The sequence below is a fragment of the Cyrtonyx montezumae genome, unplaced genomic scaffold (assembly GCF_038088225.1).
Source record: "Cyrtonyx montezumae isolate F1298 unplaced genomic scaffold, pur_monq_1.0 scaffold_3, whole genome shotgun sequence".
In the NCBI taxonomy this organism is placed as follows: domain Eukaryota; kingdom Metazoa; phylum Chordata; class Aves; order Galliformes; family Odontophoridae; genus Cyrtonyx; species Cyrtonyx montezumae.
The window spans coordinates 155164463-155189755 of NW_027072034.1; the positions used below are offsets into that span (position 1 = coordinate 155164463).

The 25293-nt window shown below is 41.8% G+C and overlaps 1 protein-coding gene across 1 annotated transcript in view; it reads right to left on the minus strand.

The window, feature by feature from the left end:
* CAMK1D (calcium/calmodulin dependent protein kinase ID) overlaps positions 1-25293 on the minus strand; it is a 219803-nt gene that overhangs the window by 79503 nt on the left and 115007 nt on the right. The window contains exon 3 of the mRNA XM_065743758.1: positions 4951-5025. Coding sequence (XP_065599830.1) covers positions 4951-5025 — 75 coding nt within the window. The remainder of the gene's footprint in view (positions 1-4950; positions 5026-25293) is intronic.

Consider the following 25293-nt stretch of genomic DNA (forward strand, 5'->3'; position numbering starts at 1 on the left):
ACTAGACCATATTCTTGCCTCCCTTTCTTCTCAGCTCTGAGGTTTAGTTCTAGAAACCCCTGTGTCCTTCTGAAAGATCTCAAAAGTTAGCTCCAGCACTGCAGAGCTTCAAGGGAGCATGCCCTGAGCATCTGGTACCAATAGAAATTTCTCTGGATTTGGCACTCTTCTTCGCCAAGGTGGGTGTTTGGGTTTTATCATTGCCCAGTCATGTGCCTTCCAGGGCCTGCTGATATTCACCTTTATAGTCTCATTATCCTCATGAAAAATTAGAGAACTAAGACTTTGAGCCTCAGTTAAAACTGCAACCCAAAAGATGTAATTTTATTAGGAAATGCTCCATAGCCATAAAGCTGTCAAGCAGTGGCACGGATTCCCTGGGGAATGTTATGTCTGGAGACCTTTAAGAACAGGCTGGATGAATTTCATAAGCTTTGGAGGTGACTGTTAGATATATTTCCAGCCTGTTTTCCATAAGAAGTGAGGCACATGTAGTCACTGTTTGTCTATCCCAGTTTGTCAGCCCCTAGAAACTTCTGACCCTTTGGGTCAGTCATAGAATCACAGAACATCCCCAGTTGGAAGGGACCCACAAGGATAATGATTTTTGTCAGAAGACTGGAGATACCAAAACCACACAGCTCTTACATATTTCAAACAAATCAGTGAATAAGGAAGAACAAGGAAATGAACATCTACACTGACTTTTAACAGCAGCAGCAGTGAGAAACATATCTTCATGGAGGTGCAGGGGACTCGTGCGTGACCTGTGGGTAACAGAGGGTGCATGCAGGTCTGTGGGAGATCAAACTTTGCTGTTCCATGCTCTGATGTCAGCAAACCATGGAGATGAAGTCAGTGATGAGCTTTGGGGACCTGCACTGACCTGCACAGGCAGCGCCTTCTGAAACATCGTATACTAGCAGTCCCATAACACTTAGATGGAAATTACGTGTTTATGTAAATCCCTTTTTACACATGACTTTCCAGCATGCAGAGGATGAATCATCAACATCCAACGAGGCCATTTATGCCAATGAAATATTAGCATCTGACAATACAAACTACAAGATATTTCCCTGCTCTGGCAAGATGAAGTGAGACAGATGGCTTAGGTAGGGTAATTCTTATCAATAAGCCCCAAAAGCAACCTATAATTCTCACAAATGATGTTTACTATCATTCATACTATCAGTCCAAGATAAACTTCAATAAAACTTCTATTTATGAAATTCTTTTATTTTTCCCTGTCTTCTCTGGGGAAATCTCACCCAAAAGGAATCAAACTTTTCAAATTTTTGGTGTTTGTTTTCATTCTTGGGTTGGACTATCCTGTATTTTGGGAACATAAATGAAGAAATAATGGCCCAGCCATTTCTAAGGAATAGGCTAATGCTTTGGGATGGCACATGAAACTCCAAGCTGTCAGATCCAGATACCTCCAGCTCTGGACTACCTTGAAGTAACAGGGCTGTGACAGATTGAATAGTTTTATGATGGCTCATACACACTGTACGTAAAAAATAAAGGGTTGAAAACAAAGATGGAGATAAGATTTTCAAGAGGACATACCAGGAAGCACCAAAGACGTTCACTGACAGCTGTATCACCCTGGGAAGGACTCCCAGAGGGACCTGCAGGAATGAACTGTCAAGTAGACACAGACAGCCACATCCTCACCTCCTTTTCTACAAGATCCAGCACAGATGCTGCCACATGTGCCTACTCATAGTTTTGATAGAGTAAATGAGGTGAAATATCTATCCTTCAAAATAACCAGCTAACAAGCATAGCTTTCAAGTAATAGCAGACGTACCAAACGGTGAACACATAAGGGTATGCACAGGGGTATGAAGTGCTTCCAAAACCTCTCTCAGTGTGTGATGGGATGCTCAGGGGCTGTGATGTTGATTTTCCACAGAACAGCAAGGAGTGCTCTGAAGGCTGGGGATGAAAATGCTGCCTGTGCAACAAAAACTCTCCCACGGCAATCATGAGTAAGTGCTCGCTTAGAAAGCAATGAGTCAGGAGAAGGGCATATGGGCAACCCTGCCCACAGCAGGGGGGTTGAAACTAGATGAACTCTGAAGTCCTTTCCAACCCAGGCCATTCTATGATTCCATGATTCTGTGATTCTATGATTTGTGATCCACTGTGCCCATGGTATTGGTCTTTGAGTGGTCCTAATCTTACACTCTTTTCTATTTATCTAAACGTGGCTTCTGGGAACCTGCTTGATCATAATCACTTCTAAATTCATACTGAAATCACAGAATCACAGAATCACAGGGGTTGGAAGGGACCTCTAGAGATCATCGAGTCCAACTCCCCTGCCAAAGCAGGTTCCCTACACCAGGTAAATCAAATCTTAAATGCACACAAACATTGCCTTGTTTAGGAGAATTATACAAAAATCTGAAGCTAAACCACATAAGGAATCTAGTAATAAACAGGGAGGAGAAGTAAACAAATAGATACCTCATGCCATGACGAGAGGGAATGGCCACAAGTTGCGCCGGGGAAGATTTAGATTAGACCTGAGGAAGCATTTCTTTTCTGAAAGAGTGGTCAGGCACTGGAATGGCCTGCCTAGGGAGGTGGTTGAGGCACCATCCCTAGCGCTGTTCAAGAAGCGTTTAGATGAGGTGCTAAAGGACTTAATTTAGTAGTTGGGTAGAGATAGTGATAGGAGGATGGTTGGACTAGATGATCTTATAGGTCCTTTCCAACCTAATGAACTTATGAACTTATGAACTTATGAGGTACAATGCTTCAGAGCTACTGTATCAATAAGTTCATGTTACATTGGGAACGAGATTATTTGTGCATGCATTCTCCCTGACAGAAACCAGAAAAGGACACATGCAGAATTGATTTCAAGTCCTCTAAACTTTGTGGAGATGCAGTCTTACATCTCAACTCAGAACAAAAAGGCAGCATGAATGCAGTGTCTGCAGCAATAACTATGAGCATGTTGTCCTCTTCACTTTGGCATAGCACAACCCTTTCACTAAACAGCACAGATTATTCCCAGAATACACCCTGTACATAACTCAGTACATTTATTTATAACAAAATAACCTGATGTGTTTTACTCCATAGCTGAGGCAGATAGAGCGCACGACATGCACGAGTTTTGTCACACAGGCTTTCTGCATGAGTGGGAGTTTGCATTGCTGTTTCTTGATCACACTCAAGAATGTGCCCAGATTCAAATGAAATGGTCCCATAGCTTTGAAGGATTCCTCATCCTGGCTGCAAAGGGCTCAAAGCCACAACCTGGAGCATTCTAGATGGGGTCCCAGTAGCTGCCTTCAGCCAGACATCCCACCAATGTGCACTTTGGTGAAGCTGTCTCCATTTACAGCAGCTAAATTCTTGCTCCTTAGGAAATCAATTGGCTCAGTTTACAAACGCAGCTATGATAAAAAGAATAATTTACTAGTTAAGTGTTGAATTGCAAGCAAGTAGAATTTCAGTAAAGGAAAATGCTGGGTGCTGCTCATGGGATTGAGCAATGCTGCCCTGAAGTGGTCCAGCAGTTGAACTAGATGATCTTTGAAGGTCCCTTCCAACTATTCTATTCTTATTTAGTCTAGCCTAGTCTGTTCTGTTCCATTCCATTCTGTTCTATGATAGGTCAACAGTTGGATCACTAACATGAACTTGGTGGCATTTTTCAATGCTAATGATTCTATGACTCTGTCTGTACAAACATATTCAGTCTTGCCTATGATTACAGTCCTACATTTTAGATAAACCAATAATATGGACACAAGAAATCTGGAAAAGCGAGGGTTACTCCACAATAAGCTAGTTAGCAATAAATAGGAGTAATACTGTTTTTTTCTTCTCTATGGAGATAAAAAAAAAAGAGAGGATTTGTAAATCAACTGGTAATGAAACTGGTACTTCCCACAATCCAGATGGTATTTTGGAGTTTGTATGATGCTGAGGCGCCTGTGCAAATCATTTTACAGCATTTTGGGCAGAAGTGTAGGACTACAAACACAAACATGTTCAAGACACTATTATTCCCACACAACCAGCAGGACATCTACTAATGACATCTGCTTCTCTGGATGTTACCAACAGACCAGGACCCAGCATGGTCCCCAGTGGCTTCCTGTTGGATATTTAACTCCAGATCTACTTCTGTCAGATGCTCCAAGCTCCCCTATGGCACATCTGTCTCCCCACAGCTGCACTTTATCCCTCTGCTCCATCTGTCTACTCTGCTCATGTTTCAGGTAATGTCATCACTGAAGAAGTGGGAGACTAGAGATAATAAGAAATTTTAACTTCATGTCATGATTTTTAATTCATTTCAGAAAGAAAAGAAAAAAAAAGGAAAAAAGAAGGAAAGAAAAAAAGGAAAAAAGAAAGAAAGAAAAAAAGGAAACAAAAATCAAAACACTATGAGCATCATTTTCTCCATGCCAGGTGGATGTGACAAGAGGGCCAGGTCGGACACATCACAGATCTGAAGGGATTCTGATCTTCTTAAGCTCAGAGTAGGGAAGAAATAAGGAAGAAGAGTGGTTCTGGTGAAAGACCCATGAAGGAACAGTGCAATGAGATGCAAGATGCTTTCTTGCAATCCACCACCCATCCACTCCCTCTCAGTGCAGACCAGGTATCTGTCGAGTCATAGGGAACTGAACCATGGATGGCAAGTCCATGTACTGAGAGTCAGTTCTAATTCCCTTAAAAGGGAATCCCCTGTTTACTTTGATTTGATTTTGCACAGCCATTTGCAAAAGACCTTAGCTCCAAATTTCAAAACAATCGAACCCACCTCACCTGAAGGTTTACTTTAACCACCAGCCAAGGATTTTGGATGCAAGACAAATACGTCTCACTTATCCCACCTTTTGAGTTAAAAAACAAAGTAAGAACAAGAAGAGTTGGCAATTCTGACACAGAATTTTGATTAGGTTCAGTACTTACAATTGCATGACCAAGTATAAATGGTTTGGGCTCTCATAGATGTCTTCCAGAGCAACTATATTCTCATGCTTGATCCTGGAAAAAGATAAGACAAGTAAAAGATGAAGTTGTCTTTTTTTAGAAAGTGGTTGCAAAAGAGCAAGCTATTTTCAGTTAGATACTAATTGTCAGTGTTTCTATTCAATATGATAAAATATGATCTTGACTGAAGTCAAGATAGTCAGAAACACTTCATAGCCCATAAGATGCTCAATGCTTAAGTATTTGAGGCAGTAGAAGCCTGGAATCTCTGGGTCAGAGGAATGGAGATGATTGCTTGGAGGTTGAAGTCTCAAGACAGTGGCAAACTGAGTGCAGGGGGATGGAGGCAGAGTGTGAGTTGGAGGGATTTATCCCCATGCAGAGAGAAGCTGGAGCACATATAGTGCAGACATACAACAGCCTTATGCCCCTACCCACTGAATTTCCCCACTGCAATGTCACACCAGGTCTGGACGCCCAAATTTCCCTGCAGTGTTACTAAGTGCTGCATGCTTTCCATCCAAGTGCTCCCACCACGTTCATTAATTTTCTACGCCCTCATGATATGGACCAAGAAATCCTTGAAATCATCACTACCAAAAATTGTCTCAGTCTCCATAGTGCTGCTTTGTTCTCCCTCTGAAGACAGTTACATAAACACAGAGTTTCTGAAAAGTGACTGCATTTGGTGATCTGCCATGTGGATTTTCTATGTCTCCTAAGGGGTGAGCCTGCTCTCACGCTTCTCCTCCCCAGGGATGGGAACAGGCAGATTGTGCAATGACATAAACCACACTTTGAAAGGAAACCAGATTTCATACAGCCCAGCAGGTGGCTGGAGGGCATGGATCATTCCCACCGAGCCTCCAAGACCTCTGGTTTGTCAAAATGCTGTCTTTAAAGAGAAAAATCATCTCTATAAGCACACATTTAATTAACTACTTAGAGCATAGCCTCATTGGGTTTGCCACTTAAATACTTAAAAAACAATTTCCAAAAGATACATTTAACTTGTGAAAACTCTGAAGAGATAACAGTACAACCCCGGAGGCAGAATATTAATTACACCAATTACATACAATTGTTTTAAGAGCAAGAGGAATCTGGGAAATGCCATGCACAGACTGCTCATTGCACAATACAGATGCATTCAGAAAGGAAAAGTGCAATATCAGCACATGCAGAGCTCTCTACAAGTCTCAAGGTTCACGCAGATTAATTAGGAAGCTTAATTATGCGTCAAGACCTCATCCTCAGCATTCCCAAGTGTCCCAATGTCTGTGTGACTATGATGAGAGCAGAAGATCCCACGCACATGGCAGGGTCTCCCCCTAGGAACAGAGACTAATCCAATTTCCTCTGAGTTCACTACGTAGATTATGACTGACCTGAATTTACACCCATAATCAGTCATCAAAAGTTGCTTTCATATAAGGACTTTCATGCAGAGGAAATTTTACATCAACGGTAAGAGAGCCCAAATCCAACACACTACGGGAGTTCAGAGCGACAGATACATGAGTAGGCTCTTTGCTTGAAGGTACTTTAGAACTCCAAATAGCAAATATTTAAAGCAAATAGTCACTGTTAATGGAAATTACTCCACAGGTATGTCCATTTTCCTTTATGCACATCATCTGTGCAACTGATACCATCATAATCTAGAAGGTAGCTTTAATACAAATAGGTTTAAAGCCTCCAAGGTAGTCTATGTTACATTTTTTACTGTGTGTAAATTAATGCTTTGCATTTTTATTTTACATACTGAAATTTGAAATCGGGAGCAGGACGTGAACACTACAAATTTCTCAGTGAAAGACAGAGTAAGAGGAAAGAAAGTGAACAAAAGAGTGAGAGAAGGGATCTGAAACCCAATGAAAGAAGGCAGCAGATGCTGAATCACCTCATAGGGATGAAGGTGTTTGGAAATAAAGGTGTCCTGGGAAGTAACACCTGCACACTATTGCCACACAGATGCTGGTGCACTAGAGGAGTTGGCTGCAATAGGACAGACATTCTCTGATTCAATGATTTACTTCTGCTCTGGCTCAGCCTCCTCAAGACCAGTAGGTCATTCAACTTGGCACTGCAGAGGGCTTAATATCCCTGCAAATCTTGCTAACCATCTTGGCCCACATCTACTTCCAGTCTGGCTTTTGGGACCTTCATTTTTGTTATAAAGAAAAATGTAGTATCTATATATACGGTCTAATTTTTTGGATGCTCCTGTTTTGAGCCAGGAGTTGGACTTAATGATCGTTATGGGTCCTTTTCCATAACTTGGGATATTCTATAACTCTATGTTCCCATGCTCAGAGCTAATCTCAAATGATAGGCTATTTAAAGGAAAAAAATGAATTCAAAATTAAAATAAAATAAAATCTAATACTCATTAGAGATAGCTTGAGTGGAAGCCTATGGTTTGATCGAGGTGCAGGTTCTGCTGGTGAACCCAAACAGCCGTGTGCTTCCCAGCAGAGGTCACTGCAGCCAGCAGCTGTGCTGAGATGTACTCAACCTGCAGAAATTCATGTGCTCCTCTTACTTTAAAACATAGGCGAGCAGAGTGGCCCTCAGAGGCCCACTGCAAAATAATGAAACCTTCGTGACTGAATGCTGTACCCTGCAATAACACGTTGAGATTGAGGGGATCAAGCTGTTCTTCTGTAGTCCCACAGGAATAGGAAGCAGATTCCTCAAAACCAGGGTAGCATCCAAACCAATGGGACATATTATTCCAGACTCCTCTCCTATAAGGGCGGGGACACTGCAGAGACAACACCTTGAGTGAATTGTTTCCCAGTTCTAAAAAAGCCACAAAAATAAACATGAAAACCTGGGCTTGGTTAAATATTTGAGATCAGTTTAAGTAGATTGTTAAAACAAGGAAATATCCAGCTAAGTATATCTCCCTTTTAATCTGCCCTTCATCACACTTCATGCTTTCCCAGATACAGTCTCTCTTTCCTGGCATATCCCAGGGCTGCTTCCATCTTCTATGCCTCACTGTGTCCCCACACATCTCTCCGTTTGTGACATAAAAGGAAGGTGCCACCTCACTCCACCGTTGCTATGTTCATTGTCAGAAATACTCTGAGGCCATTCAGTTTCTGGGATTGTTCAGTCTGGAGAATAGGAGGCCCAGGGAGACCTTATGGCTCTCTACAACTGACTGAAAGGAGGTTGTAGAGAGGAGGGGGGGGATCACCCTCTGCTCACAAGTAGAAGAGACGAGAGAGAAAGTTTGGTAAGGGGTCAAATTAGAGAAAAATACATCTAGAAGAGAGAATCAGGGATATTTAAGCATTACAAATATACATATATATAGAAAGAGTATTTATCTTAGTAAGAAACTATGATATGAAAGAATGGATTAATCAAAATCACAGCATCACTGATTTAAAAGCTGTGCAGACAGATGCAAGCCGCAAGTCACAATGCAGATGTAACCAAGAGAAATTATAGAATTTCATCTCTGGACTTTCCAGTCTGCTCATAATCTTCTACAGAGGCGTCAGCAACACAAGTGAGCAGAGACACTGCTGTACCCAAGCAATGTAACACGTAACTAATGATTATAAACCATAGATTAGATAGAATATAAAGATCTTATAATAAAGAAGTTTTGATAATCTAATGTGTAGATAATACTTTAATGATCAAACAGCTCATGTGTGTAAATAGAATCTAATGAAGTACAGCATATATAAACCAATGATCTAGTTGCCAGGTAAGATGCTGGGGAGCAAAGTGAGCCAGGCAACTGAGAACTGCGTGTGACTTTTCCAAGCATGGCAGCTGTGCAAACAAGGGCCTGCAGAGAGCGTTTGATCTGCTGCACAGCATCAAGCACAGATCAGTTGCCTTTGTCTGCTGTAGAATCATTGTGCAAGAGCCTTGGTTGGGGACTCATCACTGTTCCCTGCCTGATACAGCATCCAGTGCTGCCGAAATGTAGAATTGTCAGCCTCTGAAGGAGCTGAAACTTGTCCCCAAAACAAGACCTGTCTTGACCAGGAGTGGCATTTGGCCCTGCATGACCATTCCCATCATGCTGAACTGGGTGTTCTGTGGCACTGGAGTAAGGATGAGATCATGGTGTGGAGCCCCATTGGTGCAGAAAACCACCCTCAGGACTTGGTGGCACAGCCACCATGTTCTGCCCACTGCCATCAGAAGGTCAGAAGTCCAACAGGGTTAGAACTAGCCCCACTGGGTAAAGATCACTTCAACATTCACCAATAAATAAAAAATAAAATGTGTGGGTTTGGGCTTGAATTTGTTATTAAGAAAAAAAGAACTAAAATATGGACACTGATGTACAATACAGGAAAGTAAATTCTTTCATGACTGAGCTTCCTGTACATCTCTGCTGGCTCCCCATCATCCCAGAGGCAGAAGATGAAAGAAAACTGTTTGCACATAGCTGTGGATCATTAATTAGAGGGGCAGCATGGGTGAAGACAGAGTTGAGACTCATTGGCTGTTGAGCTGGCAGGACACCGTGCTAAAACTCCAAGCTGCAAAGGTGTGATATAAACTATGGCTGAATCACTCATACTAGCATCTATCGTATGTAACACTGAAAATGAGGATCAGCTAGAAGAATACTGTGTGTAAACCCTAAGCAAACATGAGAGCCTTTTAAGTAGGGCAGGTTCCCTACGTAACAACTCTTTTTGAGTCAGAGCAGTACAGTTGCAAGCCATGACATTTAATGCTGCACCTCCACGAACAGCACGCATCAGTGACAAAATGCCGCAAGAAAGCACAAATAATTTTGCAAAAGACAAAAATAACAAACAACCCAAATCTGTAAGGATTTGTAGCTTTCTGTAACTAAATATCTTTGCAAATAAATGCTCAGTTATTTCCACGTATACCCTGCAGTGGGTTTTCCCAGCATCCCAGGTCTGATGAATTCACCACTGGACCAAGGGAGTTGTTTAAATAGGTCATCAGGGAATGACCTCAAGTTGCTCCTGGGAGGCTCAGGTTAGGAAAAAATTATCAGGAAAAAGGGTGAGGCATTGGTACAGGCTGCCAAGGGCAGAGGTGGAGTCACTGTTCCTTGAGGTGCTCAAGAAGAGGGTGGATGTGGAATTAAGGGGAATGGTTTAGTGAGCAATATTGGTGATAGATGGATTAGATGATTTTCGTGGTCTTTTTCAATCGTAACAAGACTACGACTTCATGAAATCATGGCTCCTGCTCTGAGAGAAAGTGGCAGGATTTGTAGTTCATTCTCTCCATGTGAGGCCACTTAAAATTTGAACTTCTGAAAATAAAAAAGACATGGATGATGGGAAAAGTCAAGTCTCTAGCTTTATTCCCTCCCTTTCTTATCCCACAGCCCCCAAAACATTCCCCAAGGTGGCTATTTTGCAGATGGATATTCCCCATATAGCTTCACAGATATTTGCACGAGCAGAGTTCATCATGACACTTCTCCCATCGTCCAGGTTTCCCACCCACATGGACTTTCTGGTGTGAAAAGAAGAAATGTAAGCTTCAGTCCAGCCTTTTTCATATAGCTGATATTTATCAGGTCTCTCTCTTCCATGGATTCCTGGTATCTTACAAAAGGTATCCTTATAGCAGCCCTTCTCCCTCAAACAGGACACAAATTTTTCTTCTCCTTGATTTCTGTCCACTCAATTTTTTATAGCAGTGTTGCTTGGTCTGAAACCAATCTACTGACAGCACAGTACAATGACTTCAAGTATCCATGACAGGTGGCCCCAACATCTGCTTTTCTACCCTATGGCATCTAGATTATTGTGTGGTATATTTACTTTTTTTAAGCTATATTTGTATTTTTATTATGACATAGACCAGAAGGAGTTCTATTGATTCGGTACTGAATATTCCTTTGCATTAAAAATGAAAGAGAGCTTGTAATTATGGGTAGACATATAGGAATGTTACTCGCTGCATATCATAGCCAGATGGCATTTTTGACCTCTTCTGATCTCCTTCCACAGCAAAACCTTTTGTTCTCACAAGCATTGCCCACCTTGCTTTCCTGGATCTAATGACTAGGCGAGGGATAGCTAATTCCAGCTCAAAGCCAGATGGTTATATCCCCATACATTGAATGCCTGGCCAGGTTAGCTAAATCTTTGGCTGGAAGGCCAAAAAGCTTAACTTAGAGGACATCTGTGGTCTCCAAACCACTGCCTGTTCACAACTCGTGGAGGAAAATAATATTTTTCACCATTATCTTCAAGATCTCTATGCCTCTGTGGGATTAATTGAAGATAGAAACCATTATCATACAGTCCCGTCTGCTTTAGAAACTCTGCAAGAACAGAATGATCCTGGATGCCTTGGAAGATAGAACTCAAAGGCCAATATGGTGGGATCAATCCGTTCATACACCTTCCCTCAGTCATGACTGAAGATGAGATTGTGATAAAAGCCCCTGTGCTGGTAGGAAACAGCCAGCAGCCCAGAGCAGGGGTAGCCAAAACTCAGGAGATGGGTGCCAACCGAAAAGCTCCTCCCTACTGGTCTTAGAGCATGGAGATGATTTTCAAACTAACTAGTTTTTCAAATTAACTAGTTTAAGTATTTAGCTATTTCACAGTTTTATACTTCAGCTTGGGCTGAATTTTTCTGTATGCCAAGAAATGAGCCTGGATGGGATTTGTCCCATGGCAGTGTCCCAGCACAGTGCTGAGTGTTCCTGGTGCCCATGGAGCTGCCTTCCACAGGGTTTGCACATGGGCATCGCTCAATGAACAGAGGAGGGAGGTTGGGCACACAGCAGGCCTTTCTTCCCTAATGCTGCACTTCTGTCATCTTGAATGCTGCAATATGTCTCATGTGTTTTCACTGTGATAACGTCAGCTTGGAGACACCTCACAACTGGAAACCTGAGCTGTGTAATTCAACAGCTGTAGCACTAGCTGGCTGTGACAAAACCCACTCAACACTTCTGATCTATGCCCCACCTCATGCTGCATTCCCTAACTGTAACCCTTCTTTTTCTATTTTTTCCAGATCCTGTGAGCAGAGCATGGTCTGGTTGCTTTACTGCCCAAGGCATCTGCTGATGCTTTTCATGGTAGCAACCTTCTTCCATCATGGTGCTTTTCAGTGCAGCTTGAAGAAAAGGGACTTTTTGCTCATCTCAAAAAATAGCTTGTTTCCCTTCTGGAGAGAGAGCTGTATGAACCTCCCAAGGCCCACAGCACATGAATTTTCATTCTGGATACACTTTCTAGCCATCAAACATGATGCAAAAGGCATGCTAAGGGCAATATCCAGTTAGTTTCTGAAACAATAGCTAGCTCCAGCTGTTGTGCTGCTATGTGCATTAAGCATGCAAGGCATGAGCCCACAGGCTCACTGCCTCCCAAGCACTCAGGCAAAGGTTATACCCTGTTCTGCCTCATCTCTAGATCATAACAAAGCTCAGACAAAGGCTGAACATCCCTGGCACAGACACATGGGTTTTCATTAGGCAACAGTGTAATATCCTAAAAAGGCTCTGGGGGCATTAGTCAACAGCTGGCTGAACATGAGCCAGCAGTGTGCCAGGTGACCAAGAAGGACAGTGGCATCCTGGCTTAGTATCAGATATAGTGCAGCCAGCAGGAGCAGGTGATTGTCCCCCTGTACCTGGGACTGGTGAGGCCACACTTCAAACGTTGTGTTAAAGCCCCTCACTACAAGAAAGACATGGAGGCCCTGGAGCATTTCCAGTGAAGGGCAACGAAGTTGTGAGGGATGTGGAGCACAAGTTTCATGGGGAGCAGCTAAGGGAACTGGGATTCTTTAGTTCAGAGAAGAGGCTCAGGAGAGATTTTATTCTCTACAGCTACCTGAAAGGGGGTTGTGGTGAATCAGGGGTTGGCCTCTGCTTCCAGGTAACAGCACAACAGTACGAGAGGCAATGGCCTTAATTAAGATTGGATATTAGGAAAAATTTATTCTCAGGAAGAGTGGTGAGGCATTGGCACAGACTGCCCAGGGAGGTGGTGGAGTCACTGTCTGTGGAGATGTTCAAGAAAATGGTGGATGTGGCAATGAGGGACGTGGTTAGTGGACACAGAGATGATGCACTGATGGTTGGACTAGATTATCTCAGTGGTTGTTTCTTTATGATTCTATGACTGCATCACAAACCCAAACAAACGTACCAAATAAATGTAGGTAATTTTAGACTAAAAGTGAGAGATTTATAGATGGCACAACCAGACTCAGGCACTATACTTGTGTCTGACTCTTTTAGGTAACAAAGTGAGCACTTGGCTTTAGGGTTTTCATGTAAAGAATGCTCAGTTTTAAAGAAAATAAATTTCAAGTTGTGTTCTTTATTGCAATATGTCTCACCTCTAGCAGGAAGACTAGGACTAAATAATCTTAAAAAGTGCTTGGACTCCTACACTGGGATCTACATCTGCTTTTAAGCCAACAGAGAGATCCCCATGCCAGTGCTATCCCTGGTTCCAAGAATATTGCTGATCGCCATGAGAAGCAGGCACCAAGTCATGAGAACAAGGGTTTCAAATCAGAACACAAGTGGCAGTACTCAGAAATGCTTGCAAAGCTTGAGTAAAAACCTCCAGACTGTTTAATTTGAAACACATCAAAACAAATATTAATGATGAATTAATCATTAAAGGTGAAAAAGAAGTAGTCGCTGCAAGGATTTATCTCAGCCAAAAACAGTGAACCATCTTCTAGCTGTTGGCTGCAGTGCTGTTTTTCCAGCGTGGAGGAGTGTGGATTTACATGTGCAGCCAGGAATTATAGTTGATTGTCACTCCCTTGCCCAGGAGGCACAAAAGCTATATGCAAATAAAGGTGGTGAGCAGCTCCTGGGCTGGGGTAGTTTGTTCTGAAGGAGAATGAGAGATGCAATGAGAGATAAAAAAAGAAGGTAGCTGAGAGGATGATTTGGCTGCAGGCTGAGCAACTATCCCAATATCTTGTCTCATAAAATTAAAAGCTCATATTTAGTTTACAGGAAATGAAGATTTAAATAACAGGTATAATCCTATTTTCATAGCCTCCTGGATCTTGGATGAGCGCAGTATATACACATACGTTCAGTTGGACCTGAAACCTGACAATGGATTTTACACCTTTGAAAAGAAAGTTCTGCCATCCGTGAAACATCCATTTGACACAGACACAGGAATTCTGTTGTCTACTATCTCCTTCATTGGTTTGAATATACACCAATGAGAGGTGAATGTTATACCACCCACACACCTGTATAGAGAAGCCATGCAAACTCGTGGAAAACTGCCTATCTGGAACTAAGAGACGTAATAGAACTAAGTATTAAGTATTTCCCTTCACCATACCAGGCAAAATTTCCACTCAGAAAGTGGTGAGGCATTGGCACAGGTTACCCAGGGAAGTGGTGGAGTCAGTGTCCCTGGAGGTGTTCAAGAAAAGGGCAGATGTGGCACTGAGAGAGAAGGGCATGGTGGGGATGGGTTGATAACAGGACTAGATGATCTCAGTGATCTTTTCCAATCTTAACGATTCTAGCATTCTATGAATGTAACCATCACACATGATATAGTAGAGCAGAGACTCCAAGCTGTGGATTGCATAGGATCTTTATTTATTGGGCTAGCCAATAAAACCTAGTGCATGTGAGGGAGGTGGACCCATACTGCTGATGACAAGGCCAAGCAATTTTCATCTTTGTGCCAGTGCTTATGTAGAAGACAGAAGACAGCAATGCAACCAAAAGGAGACTTCAGCTCCACGAACAAAGCAGGGTTGTGCCCTACAGTCATACCCAGAGTTTCACTCCTCAAAACTATACTTTTTCCACTAGAAAAGCTGAAAAGCAAACAGGTAACCAAATACAAGTGACATCCACGTCATACATCCAGATACATGTTTTGCTTCGTGGGGAACTTGATGAGTTGCTTGCATGATCAGCTCTGCAAATAGGGCCATCAAGCATTGTTGCTGGGCAGCCTGGTAAATCACAAACCTTTATTGAATCCTGTCAGCTTGAGTGTGCATACAATAATTAAAGCCCATTACAGTTCCTTGGTGCCATGCTGGAGGCCAGTACTGCCAGATTTGTCTAGCTGCAATTGTCTCCTACAGTGAGAAACAGCACATGCTCTCTCAAAGTGGTAGGAGCACCCAGGGGTGCAGAAGGGGATAATAATCACCCTGCTTCTCCCAGCACATTTGCTTTCAAGACTTGATCTCACATAGCAGTGTCATTAGGACTGCTGTGTACCAGCTGTGTTGCCTGTACCCTGCCTGCCCAGCTGGCCCCAGGACTGCATGCCCATGAAGCAGAGAAGTCTGTAGGCTCCCATGCAATCCCTAGCTGGCATTTCACCAGCCATCTGACTCAAACAAATCACACAGCAACCTGCCAGAACACCCCCCCCCCCATCCCCACCAAGCTACTGGGAAGTCAATTTGTTTAATTTATTGAGAAAGACAGAAGGATAAGTAAGAGGCTAGGCAGGTTTCCACATTTCATCATTCCTGTATTAGGACACTCCTACACAGAAGGCTGCTCCCCCAGTTGCCTGTGGGAAGTGTCAATAGCCCTCGAGTGAGTCATATACACTCCATACCATAAGAGAGTAAGTGTAAAAGCTCTGCACAGCGGGGGATGGATCTCAGAGGACCATCACACTGCTTTGAGTTCATTATGAGTTAGCGTCCTTAATCATGGTGTAGAGAAAGCCAAACTCAAGGGTAGATTTACATCTCCTGGCAACAGTATGAAAGCTGTGGGACTACTGAATGTCCTGGAGCCATTGCTCTGCACAGCATCCAGCAAGGGGGGAAAGCACAATCCTCTGTAACCGAGCTTGCCATTTCAAATGAATCTTCCCAAATAGCAGAGACAAAAATATATCTTCTACTTTCACTGCTATTGGGCTTGTTTTGCACGTGGCTGACAGGAAAGAAGTGGATGGATGGAAGAGAAAGGAAACTCCCAGAGCACTTTCCAGAACCCGGTGGGCAAATTTAATCATAGCATAATCCACCTAAGGCAAATCTTACAGAGTCACAGAATCATTTGCATTGGAAGGAATCCTTAAATATCTTCTAGTCCAACTCCCCTGCAATGAACAGGGACACCTTACTGGATCAGGTGCTCAGCACCATGTCCAGACTGACCTTGAATGTCTCCAGGGATGGGACATCTCCCACCTCTCTGGGCAACCTGTGACAGTGCTTCACCACCCTTACTAGAAATAACTTCTTCCCTCTATCCAATCTAAATTTCCCGTTTTATTTTGAAACCATTTCCCCTTGTCCTGTCACAACTGACCCTGATGAAGAGTCTGTCCCCTTCTTTCTTACAGCCCCCCTTTAGATACTGCAAGGCCACTATCAGGTGTTCTCAGAGCCTTCTCCAGCCTGAACAGCCCCAGCTCTTCAAATCCATAATCACTTAGCTGGATTCAGATCTTGGCAACATCTCTAAAGAGTTAAACTAGACCTGAATTTGATGCACCAAATGGCAGAAAAGTTACTTAGCAAGAACAATGCAATTAGCAGAAATTCTTGCTAATAAGGATGCATTTGGCTTGTGTATGAAAGCTAATTGTTTTTTAACCAGGTGAGAACAGATCTGCAAAAATCAATTTCCCCAGTTATAAAAAGAATATGATAAAAGGGATCTAATTAAAATTAAATAGTGTTGAAGTTCATTTATTCTTGCTATTTGTTTCACAGTGGTGTACAGGCACCCTTTGTATAAAGCTTCCATTTTTGATAGAGGGAACCCACTTTGTAAAGGACCAGACTTTTAAAGATTATTAGGCATCTTACTATGCAAGTAACTTTCTACAGTAACTAAGCATCAAAGCACTGTCAAACTACCTCATGGGTACCTTCAGATCTCTGAATATCTTTGGAATGTATCTCCAAATAAGTGCTGAAGATGATATAGGCAACGATGAGCTGGAACCCAGGAGTCTTTCCATAGTTTTAAACCCTAATAATCACCGCACATTGAATGAAAAAAGCACAAATATCACTGCAGCACTATTCTTCTTAGAAAGTGGAGGTTAAAAGTGCCACTGCTTCAGAGAACAAGTAGAATGCTAAAACCATAATCATTAATTAATGTTAAAAGACGACAAATACCTCCGGTAAAACAAGTCAAAGTGTAGGAAAAGCAGGCCTAAGGAAAAATATTGCAATGAACATGTGAACTGTCTTTCCATTATTCTAGTTTTTATCACTGCCCATTGATTCTTTGTACGCCATGAAGAAGCAGAAAGGGGAACGAACGTGATTTGAAAATAAGAACTCTTAAATTTATTTCATAGGATCATGATAACAGATAACATAATCTTTGGCAGTTCCTTATTTTCACTCACTCAGCTCAGAAGAAATCGGTATGAAAAAGTACGCTGTTCCACGGCATTTAAGAGAATGTTTTCCAACTGACTTATTAACTGCAGTGCTATAGATTTCTAATATTTTATGCAGCCAAGTCACATGTACAAGTCATACACAGTGACTCATTTTTTTCCCTAAGCAATACATCTAATTAATTCAAGGTATTTAGAATGAAAGGTAGCTATTAGATGAAGTCTAAAATAAATGGTACTAAACACAGTCTTAGAGCTGATGGACATGGGGCATTCTGATAACATCACCCTCTTCTCTGTGTTGTACACCACAAAAAATACTGAGCTGATACGTTCAAATTGTGTCCTCTTTAAAGTGTGTTTACCAATTGAGCTTGTCTAGGTGGTGTAAGAGGACCGCCAAAACAGCAAGTCTTCCTTTACAAAGGGTACAACAACTAGATGTTGGGTGAAGGGTGTGTTTGGGAAGAGGGCGTTTTCCAGCTCAGCCTTTGCTTGTCTTGTCCCACGAGAGAAAAGTAGCTATAAAGCAAGGGGCGTGATTTTCTAGCACCCACTCCTGCTCATTATACACTTGTCTGGGGCAATGCATTAGTTTACAGCATGTAATGAAACAGTCATCAAAACAACTGCTGTTTTATCACTGCCTCGGCTTTATGCAGCTTCAATAAACGTAACACTTTGTCACACATCGCCGGTACATTAGTGCTTCACAGATGCTAAGCACTGTAAGCAACAAAACAGCAGGGAAAATAACTAGTGATGTGACTAGCTTTAGAGGTTAGATGTTCATTTCTAAACCAATGTACACATTCTCATGGGTCTTATCATCCGTGTTCGGGTGATCTCTCAAGAGCTGGATTTGAAACTGAACTTACAGAACATCTCAATTCCAGATGTAATACAAACACACATGAAGAGCTCTTATACAATTCCTAATTTGTGCTGAAGCTCAAAATCTAGAATTGCACAGATCCATGTCAGTTATGTACCTGCTTATGTTTCACTCTCCTTTGAAATGCTCTTTCCATTTTAACTTTGAATTGTCTGAATATCAGAATTTATTGCAATTTATCTATTAAGAATCCCATCCTAATCTTTTTATCTTTTTTTTATTACTATATACACCTAGTTAGTCTTCAGTTGCATTATTACTGCATTACCACATTATTTGGTGCTCTGTTGGGATTCTAGAATAACAACTTGTTTGATGCAAATAATTATTTCCTCCAGTCAGGAGGACATTTGTGTGTTCTCAACAGGACTGTAAGAGGAAGGAAGCTACCTGCTGAGTTAATGCTTGCAGCTCTGAGTTTCCATTAACGTCCTAAGTTCGTCCATTTTATGTTATGAAATCATGACCTTCTAACCAAGCATATGGAGAAAAAGTACATTTCTCCCCACTCACATAACACTGAAGTGTGGCTGGAAACACTGTTCTCACACTTCAGAAAAATCCACCTTAGAGCTAGGACCAAAAATAAAAACTTGCAAAGCCAATGGAACCTGTTCAAGAAGTTAGGAGTATTTCAAAGGGAGCTGGAGTTGGCATGGAAATGTGCTTGGGCTTCATATTGGCACAGGTAAAAGACTATAAAAATGCTCTGGAAATAGTTAGGAAAAAAAGGTCATATATCCACATTTCCAGAATATGTTCCCTTCGGGCTTAAACGTGTCACTTCATGCCAACTAGCAGGCATGTGGAGAGAGGCACGAACAGTAGTCAAGAAACCAGCTGGAAACCTGCTGTGATACCGGACACCAAGGAATGTTTACGTGTCACCTCATATATCTTTTTGACATTACCAAGTGAGAACAGTCAGACAGGGTGGGGAGAAGAATGCCAGTTCTTATCCCAAGGACGCACTCTTGCACATATCAAAAGTTTGATGTCAGGTTGCCCAAACCTCATGTCCTCATTCACCCCTGAGCTGGTTAAGTCACATAGTCATAATCCTATGTACAAACTCCACTGAGCAATTACCATTGTATTAGTTGTGACTGTGCTTAATTCACACACAGGTCTCTGTTACTGTTTGGATTAGTATAGACTGTTCAACTACACTTTACAAATTCCAAACCAGATACAAGTGGGGAAGGCAAGGATCTATTTCTAAGATATCATTTTACTTCTGACAGCATAAATATACTTCTGAACAGATAATCAGAGTTTTCAAATCTCACAGTACTTAATCTCTCAGCATGAACTGAGAAAACATTACAAAATTAATCTTGCATTAGCCTAATTGTTACTTAGTGCCTTCCACTGTATTTGCATTTTGGGGTTTGTTTTACCACTTATTTTCTCCTTTGGTTTCAGCTGCCTCCTCCCCATCAATTTACTCTTCACCAGAAGTCTGTCCCTGTCTTAACTGGCTCACTGAATTATCATTCCTCACCTCCAACAAGGGGGCAGTACCCATCAAGAACAGAACAAGACTTTCAAAGAAATACCTTTATGTTGTCAAAGAAGGGTATAGAAGCTGTGAAGGACCTGCAGCACAAGTTTTATAGGGCGTGGCTGAGGCAATTGGGAATGTTGGGTCTGGTCGAGGCATTATGACTCTCTACAGCTGCCTCAAAGGAGGTTGTAGTGAGGTGGGAGTCAGCCTCTTCTCCTAGGTAACAGTGATAAGTTGAGAGGAAAAGGCCTTATGTTGTGCCAGGGAGATTCAGGATGGATATTAGGAAAAATTTCTTCTCAGAAAGGGTGGTGAGGCATTGATGCAGGCTGCTCAGGGAGCTGGTATAGTTAGAAGTGTTCTGGAGATCTTCAAGGAAAGGGCAGATGTGGCACTGAGGGACGTGGTTAGTGAGCATGGTGGGGGTGGGCTGATGAATGAACTAAGTGATCCTAGTGATCTTTCCAATTTTAATGATTCTATGATTCTGCTCACTGGTTACCCACACATTTTGGAGCAGCTCCTTATATTTAGAGTGACCACTGCTGAAGGCTCCTAAAAACCTCTGCTAAAAGGGAGAACTGACAATATATCTCCTCGATTCTGACATCTGCCTGCATCAGTCTCTCATGCCACATTCCCCTGCAGCATGAACAATTTCGCTCCACATTTGAACAGCTTCTAGCTATCAGCAACCTGACAAAATTTCAGGCATCACATCTGTTTAATTCTGGGAAAAATCTCCACCCAGCATTTTAACTTTCTGGAAGGCTGCTCTGAGGCTTTCAGCTCCATGGATCATTTCTACAGGCTTTGGGCCACACTGAAGCAACGTGTCCTAGTCTGGTTCTCAGTGCTTCCTTTTCCTTCCAAATAACAATGCTACAGTTTGCAGGTGGGACTTAGCCAAAGATCTCTGCAGATAAACAACTTCCATTTCTTTTTCTCTAGAATAGCAACCCACTTGGGAGGAAAAACTGATGTCTAATGGTCCAGAGGAATTCAACTTCCAGTTGAATAAAGTAGAAATGGCCCTGGAAAGTGGAAAAAAAAATCACTAAGGGAGGGAACTACAAGCCTGGAAATGAGCTGAGATTTCTCTCTTAGCATCCTTTGAGACAGAGACGCCAGATGGGAACACAGCATACACAGAGCAAGCTGACAATGTGCTTACTCAGCAGACTGTGAGCACTGCTCCTACAGAAAGCTCCCTCTCCCTTGCAGAAACCCCAAGGAAGGAGTTTGCCTTCAGAAAACATTTCTGCCAGCTGCCTCCCAGGATGAGGCCACACGCTGCGTAAGATGCTGCCTAGTTCTAGGGTTTGCTTGTGTATGTGCCTGCTGGGGACGTTAGCTACGAAAAGCATTTCCAAAGGTGGTTAGAAAAAGCCAGAACACAGCTCTCCGGCAAATATTTCTAACTCCTTCCCAGACTAAAACATCTATCCATTTTTTTGCTGCACCACAAGAATGTTACAAAGAAACTTTAAACATAATAAATGTAAAATTAGCCACATAACATCAAGCAAGTATGCTTATGAACCACATTTTATCATGCCAAAAGCAAGGTGAACAGCATCTCCACTAAGTTTAGCACAGACCTAGCAATTTCTTATCTACCTGGTACATAACCAGACGCTGTCATGATGGTTTGCAGCATAAAACAAGAGAAAAGACAAATGTGTGCACACTCTCTCTGCTCTCTCCAGCCCCTTGACAGTATTAATTTCAAACAGGATTTACTTTTCATATTGTTATAAACAGGCTGATGGGTCTGTTTGAGGATGAAGTATTATAGCTGGGATCAAGACCAACAGCTGAAATCAAGAAGCCATGTTCTTTACTGAGTTTCAGATCATGGTCCAGATCTGATACAAGGTTCCTACCTCCCTATCCCCTGGCATGACCATCTGCTCTAAAGCTATATCTAATTTCACCTACAGTCTGATTTTTTTTAGTTAAATATTTAATCATTTCACATGCAGAGACACATGCTATCCAGCTGATTGAAATGGTGAGTATTAAAGATCTTTAAAAAATCAGCTAATTTAGGACTAAGATATTTTAAACTCAACTAACCTCTATGCACTTGGTATGATTAAGTGCACTTTGTGGTAAAGAAGATTCCTCCCATGCTTTGGTTAGCCCCAGTGTCATCCCTTATCCAAGGAGATAACTAAGTAATACCCATCCCTTCAAGGATGCCAGGCTCTTGCGAACCTGATAAAATGAACCAGTTACTTTCTGGAATTTGAACTGAGAACAGGCCATTGCCCAACACAACTGTGAGTTTCCAGGCATTCTGACTGACCCACATAAAAAGCCCTTCCACATCCTACCAGCACTGTTTGCAAGCTGCTCATGCTAATAGCTGATTACATCCAGTTAGATTTTAATTCAGAAACAACCTTGCTGAAGTCAAAGAAATTAAACCAATGCAAAACAAATGTTACTAGGAAGAGATTTACAGCCTAATTCTCCAAACAAACAAGTTATTAGATAATGTGAAGGGAATGTTAGCCAGCATTTCCTAGTGGTAGCATTTATTTTTTGTTTAACTAAAGGTCAGGTATAATAATAAAAAATCTGTTGCCTCATTCACTTCAAAGACAGACTTCAGGGCTGGGAACCTGCCCAGATTTAGAAGAAATTAATTCACGTCAACAGCCAGCATACTTTGCCAAGCATTTATTTTACCTCTCCCTAAGCTGAACACCACTGGCCAAGCCCTCTCACCCAACATCTCCAATGGGCAGACTCCTTGTTTTCCACTCACCATCAGACAAATGGCCAAACTACATTTGGCACCTCTCAGACTATTTTCTCTTTAAGCCAACTCACTATTTATTTCCCAGAAGGTCTGCAGAAAACAGGAAAAAAGGCCAAAGCCTGGCTCTAACCCACCTCACAGTCTTGATGGAGATTTCTTGTCAGCATGGTCCCCCCAGAAATCTGCTTCCCCACTTCTCAAAGCCAGAGTCTTAAATCATTTGGTAGCTGCTTCTCTGGTTCTCATTTTAGTTTTGATGCATCTGAACATTGCTAATCTATTTGGAGCTAAGGAAACCTGTATTTCTCCACTAAGAGCTCCCTCCACTCCCTGTTCATTCTAGGACATTTTCTCCCATAAGGCCTTATCTTTGCCATTGTTCCATGGCCTAATTACTTCCTTTCTGAGAACTTAATTTCATTTATCTCCTTGGAGTCAAACAGGATCGTGTCAAATATGTAAACTCAGCTGTGCGTGACATTCACAGAAACAATGGCTACATCCCTCAGTCTGCATGCAATTCTTGACGTTTCACAAGCAATCACACTAAGAATAGGGAACACACATTTGTTAAAGTCACTATTTGCTGCCAAGACAGGCTTCAATATTTTACTGTGTAAATTCAAGTTATTGCTATCTAGAGCATGCTACAGCTCTCTGATGAAACTAAAATATGTTTGAATGAAGAATAAATAACCACCTCGGAAGAGTCTGAACAAAGAAGCCTCTGACTGAATTCTAATGGAAGAAAATTGTTTAAACAAGTGTTTGTCTTCAGAAATTTAAGCAGGCATTTGGTGGTGAGCTGTACTGATCCAGATAGTGCCATACAGTTAAGAATGCCATTTTTCTCCTTCTCTGTTCTTGACATCCCCGTGCTCTTTACTGATTATCTGTTTGGGTATTATCTTAAGTGTTGTTACACGTGTCCCATTACTGAACACTTAGATAGAACATGCAGATGCTGTCAGTGGTAATATCACGTGTTTCACTGAGTGTGGAACGAGCAGATTAACCAAATCTTTAAATAATGATGGACTGCAATGTTCCTGTGTGCTGGGGTGATTTCTAGTGGGCTGCTTTCTTTCAGATACACTGCTTACCTCTCAGTCTGTGAGGAAGATATTTTTTATAATGCAAAATGTGTAACAGAAAAGCTTCATAAAAATAAGAAGGAAACAACCTCGAGCTGAATAACCAGCAGCTAGGGCAATCTCTTTTACTAATATAACTGGTTTTGATTAAATAATTTTAGATTTTTTTTTAAAGAAGTGATAGCATAAAGAGCATTTGGGGAATCCTTAGAGATACTTTTAAATAGAGTAATTATATGCCTGTCATCTCCAACATACTGCATGGGAGATCTAATTTTGCCAGTAAACACATGAAATAAACTCAAATTGAAGCTGCTGTCACTACTTATGCAACACAAAAGAGAGCACATAATGATGTTGCCCAAGGACCATAACTCACCCAGCATCATTGCTGGTAGGATTGTAAAGGTAAGGGATGACAACTTCAAAAAACCTTGTTGAAGTGTTCAACAAATGCCAGCTTGCCTTGTGGTCTATCATTAAAACAGTATTGGATTAATTTCCTTTTCACTCCACAGAAATCAAAGCAACCTATTCTAAAATAAATATGTCATCTTTAAGGTCAATTAAACTTTGCAAGTCATGACCAGGGGGAGAAGAGAGGATCATAAGTTGGGCATCTTAATGAAAGTTGACTGCAGTCTTAATTACTGTGAGACTCTGGCTTGTCATGCCTGCATATTCTTCAAGTGTAACTCTTTGATGACTGTCTGTTCTGAATCTCCCCCCTTTCACTATTTGCAGTCATTAAGACTCTACTGCAACCCCAGAGATGGGCTCTTCTAACAATCCTTAACGATGTCTGTCTGTATCACAGGAGAGCTCAGTTTAGTCAACAGCTGAATTTACAAGTGCTTATCTGTTAAGATATATGTGGAAGAGAGAAATAATGAAAGCAAAATCATAAAGCAGAGAGAAACTAATAAGAAAAAGATGCTTTTTGCAGTTGGGATAGACACTGATCCTTCAGATAGCAATCTTTCCTAAGAACTATCACCCACAATTTTCTTAAATTTGGGACAAGCAAAGCAGCATGCCAAAAAAATAGACAAGTTGTTACAACTTCAAGACAACCTCTTTCACTACAGAGCCAGTTTGATGTGCGTCCCACCCTACAGAATTATTTGTTATTACTTCTTACAACATTAGATCATCTTTAAAACAGTAATTAGAGAATGTGTTTGTTTAGAGGAACGCAAATGACTGCCTTGCTTCAGGGCCTGCTTACCTTGTCAAGTTTGCCTGGAACCACACCTGGCTTCAGAATAAAATCATCAGTGAAAAATAAATAGTCTGTGTACAGAATGTAACACTTCCCTCCAACAGGGCTCATGCATCATTTAGTGCTTAACACGTTCCCCAGAAGAGGGAAATATCTCAGACAAGCTTCAGCACTTAACCATTTGAAGACAGGCATCCTATGGCGACAATGCCTTGAGCAAGGAGGGATAACTTCCAGCTCCCAGGAGGGAAACAAAATGGCTTGATCACTGCCTTGACTTCCAGTTGGCATATTTACCTTGCCTGCCTCTGACCTAACAGTTGGCAAAGAAACTGGGCTGGCTGCCGAGTTTCATTCTCCCTATGGGTCGATCAAACATCCATGTGCTGCAACACAGCACAGTACTTCAGCCTGTGCCAGTGCCCTGCTCTGTCTACAAGAACAGCTTCTGGTACTAATCTAAAAGGCTCTTACAGTAAATTAAACTCACACTGTCCCAGGA